The following is an 11179-nucleotide window of genomic DNA, read 5'->3' as shown; positions in this document are numbered from 1 at the left end:
AATTAAAAAAAATATATATATATATGAACTTTTAGTTTCTTAGAAAAACTGAAGATTTCAAGTTAAATAAAAGTTGGGGCCTAACTATAGATACCCAGAGAACTGTTTTCTACTCTTAGGCACTAAACAACCGGGAGAATGGAAACTGGGAAACATTTTCAGCCCTGATAAGAACTAAAGCAGAATTCGTGAAAGTTAGCTAGCATTAAAAAGACCAGAAGAGCCCAAGTTACCCAAAACAAGAAAGAAAAGACATGTTAAGTCCGTTTTAAAAGAGAAAATGAATCCACATTCAAGTTGAACAGAAAATCATTTTGGTTAATTTCCTCAGAACATTCAGTTTTCTTGTGAGTCTCCAAATGTTTTGACTGCAAAAAGAATACTTTGAAGTCACTTGGCCGGGCGCGGTGGCTGAAGCCTGTAATCCCAGCACTTTGGGAGGCCGAGACGGGCGGATCACGAGGTCAGGAGATCCAGACCATCCTGGCTAACACGGTGAAACCCCGTCTCTACTAAAAATACAAAAAACTAGCCGGGCGAGGTGGTGGCGCCTGTAGTCCCAGCTACTTGGGAGGCTGAGGCAGGAGAATGGCGTGAACCCGGGAGGCGGAGCTTGCAGTGAGCTGAGATCCGGCCACTGCACCCCAGCCTGGGCGACAGAGCAAGACTTCGTCTCAAAAAAAAAAAAAAAAAAGAATACTTTGAAGTCACTTAATGACAGCCTTCATCATAATTGCATTTAGTTTGCTTGTATATACATACTTCCAGGACCTTAACTCGCTATCAAAATCCCATCCTTACCCTGTTTAAATAGCAACTCACGCTAAGGAGTTGCTTGTGATATTCTTCTGCACAGGGGTAGGACAGGCTGACCCTTGCCATTGCAAACACATAACTAAAGATCTACCAAAAATAACTGATGAAAAAAGAAAACCAATTTGCTATATACTCTTAGATAAGTAAACAGGCTTTAAGTGGATTCTTAAGGAGGTGAGCCCAGAGTCAACCCATCCTAAATGTAAGTGAAATGAAATCCTAGTTCCTTATTACCCTAATTTAAGGCCTGGGAATGGGGTGGCAATAGTTCAATACCTATCCACAGCAGTGTATTTTTAACACTGTAGTAATGAACCAGATGAGGAAGTTAAATGTCTATAACCTTAAAGGCCATAATTTAAGTAAGAAAAAGCAATCCACACTGTACTTACAACTGTGCAAACGTGTACCGAAATAATACTGATGGCTGAATATAAGGCTGTAGGTAATGTTTCTGTCTTTTAAAATTTTTTATATCATGGTTATTATATTTTTGATAGGAAAACAAATTATAAAGGCTTAAAGAATGACTGCGTACTTTAAATTTTAAATTAAAATAAATTTTTATTCAATGCATCTTTTAAAATTACAGCATGTTTATTCTTATGCTGTTAACTCTGCCAAACTACAACTCAGCCATATGAAGCATAAAACACTTCAAAAATTTGAATGTAAACCACATTTTTTAAAACAAAAAGCAGTCTTAACACACCTCAAATTTTAGATACCAATGTATTTTCCCAAGTATATAGCTTATATCAAAAAAGAACATTTTAAATGTTTCCATAGTAAATAGTTGTAATAATTTCTTAAACTGTTGCAATTATACAAATAAAAAATGTTTATGAAAAAACTATTAGAGTTGACAAAAGCTGACTGGAGAAACAAGGAAAAAAAACCCTTACTTTTGAAGGCCTTAAATGTTATCATCTGTGAATTGGCAAATATTTGTATTTGAAAAATTCTTACTACCCTTCCTTCTTAAGTTGATCAAAGTTCAAATTTCCCAAGACTGATGAGTGTTGTTTTTAGTTCATTAAATCACATATTTGAGAGCAAAAGTTCTAGAGGAAATGCTGAAACATAAACCAAGACAATTCAGATGCTGTAGTCTCTCTTACCAGCTTATAAGTGCTCCAAATTAAAATTCTATATACCACATTACAAACAAAATTCTTAGACCATTACAAATATAAATTCTCTTATTACAAAAAAATCCCTAAAGATTTGCAATTTACTGTACAGAGGAATTACATTTTTAAAGTATGTCCTCGTCATACACATTATTTGTAACTATCGTATCTTCTTTCATACTTTTTCTCCTCTTCAAGACATTTACATGCCTCCCCTTCCCCGTGGCTACATATTTTAAACTATCTGTGTCCTGTGACACATTGGGATTTTTGGATAAAGAAGCCTACTTTCTACTGTTTAAACTACATCTGCAGGAACCCCTTCAACTCAAAAACGCTAAAAAGGCACTGAAGAGCCTGTATTTCCCTCTATTACTCTGAGTCTTACTCCAATTAAGCAATCTGTAAATTACCATGCTCTGCATGTCATTTAGTTCTGTTTAGAACAAAAGCCAAAATGAGGGAAGTTTTGCCTACATAAGGAGGTGTTCTGCTCAGCTCTTGATTTTTCTGTTCATGCTTCAGTACATAAAGTGGTGTTTAATAACTGTACTTGGAAAAATGGCTTAAAACCACCACACAAGTTAACACACTTGCAGTTAAAACTATTTCAGAAGCCTACTTATTTGAGTAGCTAATATTTTCTGCAGTGTTTAACTGATAGCTACATTTAGTGAACACAGAATAGCTTGGCATGTTACTCTGAAGTAAAGCAAGAAGGTGGCTTTATGCACTGAAAATATAAATATGGAGGCTTCCATTTGCTAATAATTCTAAACAAGCAGTAAAATTAAAATGTAGTGTTTGCTAATAAAAGATCTAAAACATTTCACTACAAAACAACCCTGTAGGTGTCCCTTTAGTAAAAATCCAAGTGCCAAATCTCATTACAGGGCCCTTAATATGTATGTTTAAAATTACCAATTACTATGTTACCTAGACTTTGCAAGATTAATCACTCAATTTCAGCAAATGAGAAATATGAAATGTGCAAAAGTTCCCAAGTTAACATGGTAGGGATGACAAGTGCTTTTCAAACTTAAACATTATACTGAGTTGTAAAGCCCCAGAAAGATAGAATAAGACTGATTTTGCTCCAATTTCAAAAACTCTGAACTATTATGCATCTTACCAAGATCCTCAAATATCTATTTTCTTCTAAGTCCATTACTTAAAGGAACATCTTCCAAAATAGTCAGCCTCCCATTTCTCTAGCCTTAGTGGGCACAGTATTTTGCAATTAAAATTATCTATCTTACATATTTTATACTTTCTTGCTTGCTTCAGTGTTTACAGTATTGTTAAACATACTAATATATATTGTTAAAAATGATCTTATAAATAATCTGTTTCAACTTTCTTTGGCTATTTGTACCATTCTGTTTTTCAAGCAAGTGTCTTATTCAGAAAGTGCTTCCTGTGAGAACTGCTTCCAATGAATGCATTAAACTTGCAAAATCTAGCTTCCCACAATACGTAGTTTTCTACCCTGTACTGTGCAGTCCATATTTACAAAATATTTTAAACTTTACAACAAATTCATTTCCATATTAAAAAAGTGCATTTCTCTCTCACCCCATATTCTGGGGCAATAACATTCTTCATATATTTCTACAGAATAGCAGCCTATGATAAGCAAATAAGGTGCTTAGCTTATGCCCAAGGATCTACTTTTTAAGTATGCTGGGCAGTACTTTTGTACAGTGGAAGAGTCAGTGTCCAGGCTACTGTCGGAGTGGTGCCCCAGTCAGGTTGGCAAGCTCTATGAGCGCGAGGGCTCCGTGCAGGCGCTCCCGCTGCTCCTGCAGCTGGCGCTGGGCCCCTCTCTTCTCGTCATCCTCCTCATCAGACTGAAGGTATTCCAGAGGGTCCTGCTGCTCCTGATCAGCCTTCTGAGCCAGCTTGCCTTTCAAGGTGGGGGTGCGCTGTTCTCTCATTTCCCAATACCTATGTGAAATGCAGCCACATTAGTTACGTGGCAGACATGAAATTTCCAAATGTTTACTTTTCTTTTAAAAAGTTCCGAACCACAGTATTACTTTTATGTGGTTCAGTTTATAAAGTTATAAAGTGATTTAACATACATTTCTTATTTATAGAGGAAAGAAACTGAAGTTCAACGAGGTTAAGAGACATGCTCGGGTTTCCATAATAAACCTGGCAGTTCTAGATCTTTTACTCACTCTCAAATCACATAGTTTTTGCCATTAAACTATCGCTGCCTTAAAAAGCCCGTGTGAAATGGACTAGAGTAAAATACAGAAATAGTAGAAAAAAAGTCTTTAGAAACTTATTTATCCTATCTACAGAGGGATGGTAACTTCTGACAGCGTTAACGCCATAAAATATTCAACCCGCAAACTGTGACGAAGTGATTAACATCTATGACACAGTGTTCATTCGAACACTGAAAAACACTGCCCTTACTCTGTTACACGGCCAGCTGATGGTTTACAAGAGAAAATGCAAACGCTCAACTCTTTGGTAACTAAAGAAATGCATATTTAGGCCTGGTGCAGTGGCTCACGCCTGTCATCCTAGCACATTGGGAGGCTGAGGCGGACAGATCATTTGAAGTCAAGAGTTCAAAACCAGCCTGGCTAACATGGCAAAACCCCCTCTCTACTAAAAATACAAAAAAATTAGCCGGGCGTGGTGGCAGGCACCTGTAATCTCAGATACTCCAGAGGCTGAGGCAGGAGAATCACTTGAACCCGGCGGCAGAGGTTGCAGCAAGCCGAAGTTGGGCTGCTGCACTCCATCCAGGGCGACAGAGAGAGACTCCGTCTCAAAAAAAAAAAAAGAAAAAGAAATGCATATTTAAATGATAGTAACAGATCATACAAAACTGTCCATACAAAGCCTTGTATATTAATGTTTGTAGTAGCTTTATATGTAATAGCCAAAAATAACCCAAATGCCCATCAACGAGTGAATAAACAAACTACATCTGTATAAAACTACTATTTTATAGTGACAGCAGATCAGTGTTGTATGGGGGGAAGGGGGACAGGGAGGAATGTGTGGTTCAGTTCACAGAGGGGCACGAGGAAACTTGGAAATGATGGATATGTTCACCATCTTGATTGTGGAGATGGTTTCACAGTACATACGTGTCAAAATGTATCAAATTGTATACTTCAAAATGTATCAAATTGTACACTTTAAATGTATCATAATTTCTTATATGTTACTTATATACCAACAAAGCTGTTTTTATTTATTTACTTTTATTTTTTGAGACAGAGTCTGACTTTTGTCACCCAGGCTGGAGGGCAGTGGAACAATCTCGGCTCACTGCAACCTCTGCCTTCTGGGTTCAAGCTATTCTTGTGCCTTAGCCTCCTGAGTAGCTGGAATTACAGGCGCCCACCACCATGCCTGGCTAATTTTTTTTTTTTTTTTTTGGAGACAGAGTTGTACTCTTCTTGCCCAGGCTAGAGTGTAATAACAGGGTTTTACCATGTTGGCCAGGCTGGTCTCGAACTCCCGACCTCAGGTGATCCGCCAGCCTCAGCCTCCCAAAGGGCTGGGATTATAGGCGTGAGCCACCATGCCTGGCCTGTATTTTTAGTAGAGATGGGGTCTTGCCATTTAGCCAGGCTGTTCTTGAACTCCTGACCTCAGGTGATCCACCCACCTCGGCCAAAGTGCTGGGAATACAGGTGTGAGCCACCACACCCAGCCCCAACAAAGCTGTTTTTAAAATTACATACAAAAAATAATAATACAACTATGAAATTTCAGGAAATCCAGACTACTCAAAGTGGAAAAGTTTTGGCAATGCCCACAGAGGTCTAGAAAAAGAAGTGCAAATTGTTTAGTATGACTTGAAGGATGACTAGAAAAGGAGAATGCAAAAGATAAGTTCAGCAAGTCAGGAGGAACCAGGTAATGAAGGACTCTGAATTCCATAATAAAGGGTTTAGGCTTTAGACTGAGGATCATACTGACATTTTAGAAAGATCTCTCTGGCAGCGGCATGGAAAATGGATTGAGAGCATTCGAGTGGCTGAATTTGAGTTAGTAGGAGGTAGATGTCATAACTTGATCACTGAGTAGACAGGAGAAAGACAAGGAGGCGAGGTGCGGCGGCTCACGCCTGTAATCCCCAACACTTCGGGAGGCCAAGGCAGCTGAATCACTTGAGGCCAGGAGTTTGAGACCAGCGTGGGCAACATGGCAAGACCCCGTCTCTACAAAAAACTTAAAAATTAGCTGGGTGTGGTGGCACACACCTGTGGTCCCAGCTACTCAGGGGGCTGAAGTGGGATCACTTGAGCCTAGGAGGTCGCGGCTCAATCCTGCTACTACAGTTCAGCCTTGACAACAAAGACTCTGTCTCAGAAAAAAAAAAAAAAATGCCGGGCGCGGTGGCTCAAGCCTGTAATCCCAGCACTTTGGGAGGCCGAGACGGGCGGATCACGAGGTCAGGAGATCGAGACCATCCTGGCTAACACGGTGAAACGCCATCTCTACTAAAAAATACAAAAACTAGCCGGGCGAGGTGGCGGGTGCCTGTAGTCCCAGCTACTCGGAGGCTGAGGCAGGAGAATAGCGTAAACCCGGGAGGCAGAGCTTGCAGTGAGCTGAGATCCGGCCACTGCACTCCAGCCTGGGCGACACAGCAAGACTCCGTCTCAAAAAAAAAAAAAAAAGACAAGGATGATCAGTAAGCTTCTGGCTGGGGTGCACAATTAGAAATAATGGGGCAGTAGGAGCCAACCAGGAGAAAGAGGAGGGGAGGAAGTGATGGAGATGTTTAGTTTAAGATGCCCCTAGAATAGCCCATCTAAACAGACAATTTCTATGACAGTGCTAACAAATTTCCCTGGACTTGAATAATCAAGTAGTATTTCCAGATTCCATTATCTAATTCTCATGTATTTTTATCCAAACAAAACAGAGTTTATTCCTTCAAATATTTATCAAGGCCCAGAAGCTATGCTAGGCCCTAGGCTTACCATAATAAACAAGACAAATATCCCTGCCCCGGGAAGCTTTCCGTCTGGCAGGGAAGGTATATAACAGACACATAAATATGTGATGGATGTTTTGAAAAGGAAAATGAAAGCATCTGTTAAGTGGGTCTCAGCCCGTTTGTTGCTGAGCGGGTCAGGGAGACCTTCCTGAGTAAGAGATGAAGGTGAGCAAGAGGCTAAGCCAAGTGGGGAGCGAGTGCTCCACGCAGAGGAAGCAGGGTGCACACAGGCCCTGACACAAAGGCACCTGTGTTGAGAAACCCGCAGCCCAGCATGGCAGGGGACAGTTGCCTTATCAGAGGGAGGCAGGGCTGCGGCAGCACAGCTAGGAATCCTGGACTTTACCCTAAGCAGCCAGTGAAGGCTTGGAAGAGGCCTGAGCAGCTGCTGCTGGCTTGTGTACAGCAGACAGGTCCTTCAACCAAAATATCCTTAGAGAAATTCTTTTATACTGGCCCCCTTGTTGCCACTGGAAAAAATTAAATTGGTGTTTTTGGAACTTCACCTAAGAAGAACCACTAACATCTATTCCTGGTTTTTTGTTTTTGTTTTCGTTTTTTTTGTTTTTTGAGACAGGGTCTCACTCTGTCACCCAGGCTGGAGTACAGGAGTGCAGTGGGGCCATTTCGGCTCACTGCAATCTCCGCCTCTCAGGCTCAAGTGATTCTCCTGCTTCAGTCTCCTGAGTAGCTGGGATTACAGGCGCGCACCACTACTGCCCAGGTAATTTTTGTATTTTTAGTAAAGATGGGGTTTCACTAAGTTAGCCAGACTGTTCTCAAACTCCTGACCTCAGGTGATCCACCCGCCTTGGCAGTCTATCCCTATTTTAATTGGCACATAGCTAACGCTAACATAAAGAAAATGAAGAGGGGTTGCATTCATGACAAATGAAATACAATACATATAAAACATTCCCTCAAAATGGGAAAACTCTTCCTTTTAAAATAAACTGTGGTCTGGGCACTCCAATTATATTGTAATTTTCTATCACACACATATCCTAAGATCCTAATACCACTCATAACAATGTTATAGAAAATCAGGGGTCATTTCTAATTATGTTATAAAGTGTGTATAAATGCAGCTTATTGAAAATGAGAGGAGTGTCCAAGTCCCTAACATGGCCCAAGCCCGCGCTGCGCTTCTTCACGGCGGACTAAAGGCAGCGTTCCTGACCTCGCCAGCCACTCGGCCGCGGCCTTGTTGTCGGCAGCCTGATGTTTGCTGAGTGTGTCCGTGGGCTCCTCTCTCTTCAGCCTGGCGTAGGGGTGCTTCGGACAGTGGCGGTTTGCATGGGTGAATCTGCTCAGGCAGCCTTCAAAACACAAGGTTAACACCTGTCAGGATCTGCACATCCAGCACACAAACATGTGGAAAACATTCAGTTTCACTGGTATCCAGAAAAGTAAATTAATACAGTGAAATTTAGGATTTACAATTTGGAGGAGAAAACAATCAAACCAGCGCAGTCTCGTGCTAGAGCGGGGATGGGAAGACAGTCATATTTTGGTCATGGCCATGTGTGTCCAACACCATTGGAAAGTGATTTATCAGCATGAGTTCAAAATGTTGAAAATGGCGGGGCATAGCAGCTCAAGCCTGTAATCCCAGCACTTCAGGAGGCTGAGGCAGGCGGATCACGAGGTCAGGAGTTAAGAGACCAGCCTGGCCAACATGGCAAAACGCCATCTCTACCAAAAATACAAAAATTAGTCGGGCGTGATGGCCTCTGCCTGTAATCCCAGCTACTCAGGAGGCTAAGGCAGAATGGCTTGAACCTGGGAGGTGGAGGTTGCAGTCAGCCGAGATCAACCACTGCACTCCAGCCTGGGTGACAGAGCAAGACTCCATCGCGGGAGTGGGGTGGAGTTCAAAACCTCGGACCCAGGAATTTCATTTGTGGAATCTATCATAAGGAAGCATCCCGAAAGATGAACAAAGCTACAAGTGTGAAAACATTCCTGTCAGCTTTGTTGGTAACAAGAACATTTAAAAAACAAATATTCAGGCCAGGTGCAGTGGCTCATGCCTATAATCCCAGCACTTTGGGAGGCTGAGGCGGGTGGATCACCTGAGGTCAGCAGTTCAAAACCAGCCTGGCCAACATGGTCCCCCATCTCTACTAAAAATACAAAAATTGGCTGGGCGCGGTGGTTCAAGCCTGTAATCCCAGCACTTTGGGAGGCCGAGACGGGCGGATCACGAGGTCAGGAGATCGAGACCATCCTGGCTAACACAGTGAAACCCCGTCTCTACTAAAAAAAAAAATAACAAAAAACTAGCCGGGCGAGGTGGCGGGGGCCTGTAGTCCCAGCTACTCAGGAGGCTGAGGCAGGAGAATGGCGTAAACCCGGGAGGCGGAGCTTGCAGCGAGCTGAGATCCGGCCACTGCACTCCAGCCTGGGCGACAGTGCGAGACTCCATCTCAAAAAAAAAAAATACAAAAATTAGCCAGACGTAGTGGCACACACCTGTAATCCCAGCTACTCCAGAGGCTAAGGCAGGAGAATTGCTTGAACTTGGGAAGCAGAGGTTGCAGTGAGCCGAGATCGTGCCACTGCACTCCAGCCTGGGTGAAAAGTGAGCCTCCGTCTCAAAACAATAAAAATAAATAAATAAATAAATAATTGCCGGGCACAGTGGCTCATGCCTGTAATCCCAGCACTTTGGGAGGCCAAGGCAGGCAGATCACCTGTGGTCAGGAATTTAAGACCAGCCTGACCAACATGGAGAAACCCTATCTCTACTAAAACTACAAAATTAACTGGGCATGGTGGCACATGCCTGTAATCTCAGCTACTCGGGAGGCTGAGGCAGGCGAATTGCTTGAACCCGGGAGGCAGAGGTTGCAGTAAGCTGAGATGGCGCCATTGCACTCCAGCCTGGGCAACAAGAGCAAAACTCCGTCTCAAAAAATAAATAAATATTCATTATTCAACATAGAGGAAACCATTGTGTATCGGCTTAAGCAAACTTGCTAGATGAAAAGTTTGCAGAACTTTGCAACACATGTAATAATCAAGAAAATTACAGAGCAACAGGACAGACTGCACTGAACTTCAAATATACTGTAACTGGATACAAATGTGCATCTTTAGAAACTGATAGAAGATTAAGAAAATCACTTAGGATAATATGCTTACTTCAGTTTAATAATTAAAAAGTTTAAAAAGTTGCTCCAAAGGCTGTATTTACATTTACAGATTTTTCTACTGCCTACAACTGGATATAGTATGTTTAATTGCCCTTTAAGGTTTCATCAAAAAGGATTACTGTATTTTAAAATCAATCATTTCTTAAGCCAGGCACAGAAAGACAAACATCACTTGTTCTCGCTTATTTGTGGGATCTAAATATCAAAACAATTGAACTCATGGAGATAGAGAGCAGAACAATGGTTACCAGAGGCTGGGAAGGGGAGCTGGGGGATGAAGGGAAGGTAGAGATGGTTAATAGGTACCAAAAATAGAAAGAATGGCTAAGACCTAGTATTTTATAGCACAAGGTGACTATAGTCAATAATTTAACTGTACATTCTAAAATAACTTAAGAGTATAACGGGATGCTTTGTAACACAAAGGACCCATGCTTGAGGGGGTGGATAGCCCATTTACCATGTCAGGATTCAGCACTGCGTGTCTGTATCAAGTATCTCATATACCCCATAAATATGTACACCCACTATGTACCCACAAAAAACCAACACATTTTTAAAATCAGTCATTTCTGAGAAATTCAGCATATATCACAATTATCAAAGAAAGCTTATAACGTTTTATAAAACTTATATTAAAAAATCTTTTCCCTCAAAAAAATTCAAGGAGAAGATATTTTAACTGTTAAGCCACAACAACTAGTGACTCCGTAAGCTTAGCCGCTAGCACGCACCGTTTTCCGAGCAGACGAAAGGCTTCTCCCCGGTGTGAAGGCGCTGGTGTGTCTTCAGCTGCCCACTTTGGACAAAGGCTTTTCCACAGTCCGGATAGTCACACAGATAGGGCCTCTCACCTAAGGAGACAGATGGTAGATATGGTGTCGGAGATAATAAGGTCAGAAGAGCAGGGGGACGGGAGAGAATCAGCCTTTATACAGGTCATGACTCCCAATCACAATAAAACATGTCACGGTCCCTGCGGAGCTGCAGGTAGAAATGCTAATGGCAGCACTTGGGTGGCATCAAGCGCCTTATCTGCTGGGGAACACAATCTATTCTTTAGGCCTTGAGGTTATCACCTTGAGTTTATC

The 11179-nt window shown here is 41.8% G+C and overlaps 2 protein-coding genes across 2 annotated transcripts in view; both read right to left on the bottom strand.

The window, feature by feature from the left end:
• The window catches only part of SLC35D2 (solute carrier family 35 (UDP-GlcNAc/UDP-glucose transporter), member D2), an 80107-nt gene extending 78361 nt beyond the window's left edge, over nucleotides 1-1746 (bottom strand). Inside the window, exon 1 of the mRNA XM_011927542.1 lies at nucleotides 1722-1746. Coding sequence (XP_011782932.1) covers nucleotides 1722-1746 — 25 coding nt within the window. The remainder of the gene's footprint in view (nucleotides 1-1721) is intronic.
• The window catches only part of ZNF367 (zinc finger protein 367), a 32214-nt gene continuing 22395 nt past the window's right edge, over nucleotides 1361-11179 (bottom strand). Inside the window, exons 4-6 of the mRNA XM_011927540.1 lie at nucleotides 10823-10942; nucleotides 8111-8249; nucleotides 1361-3896 (exon numbers count right to left, since the gene is read on the bottom strand). Of these exons, the coding sequence (XP_011782930.1) occupies nucleotides 3674-3896; nucleotides 8111-8249; nucleotides 10823-10942 (482 nt within the window). The 3' untranslated portion in view covers nucleotides 1361-3673. The remainder of the gene's footprint in view (nucleotides 3897-8110; nucleotides 8250-10822; nucleotides 10943-11179) is intronic.

The sequence above is a fragment of the Colobus angolensis genome, unplaced genomic scaffold (assembly GCF_000951035.1).
Source record: "Colobus angolensis palliatus isolate OR3802 unplaced genomic scaffold, Cang.pa_1.0 Scaffold72, whole genome shotgun sequence".
Lineage (NCBI taxonomy): Eukaryota > Metazoa > Chordata > Mammalia > Primates > Cercopithecidae > Colobus > Colobus angolensis.
This window is presented reverse-complemented; position numbering and strand designations above follow the sequence as displayed.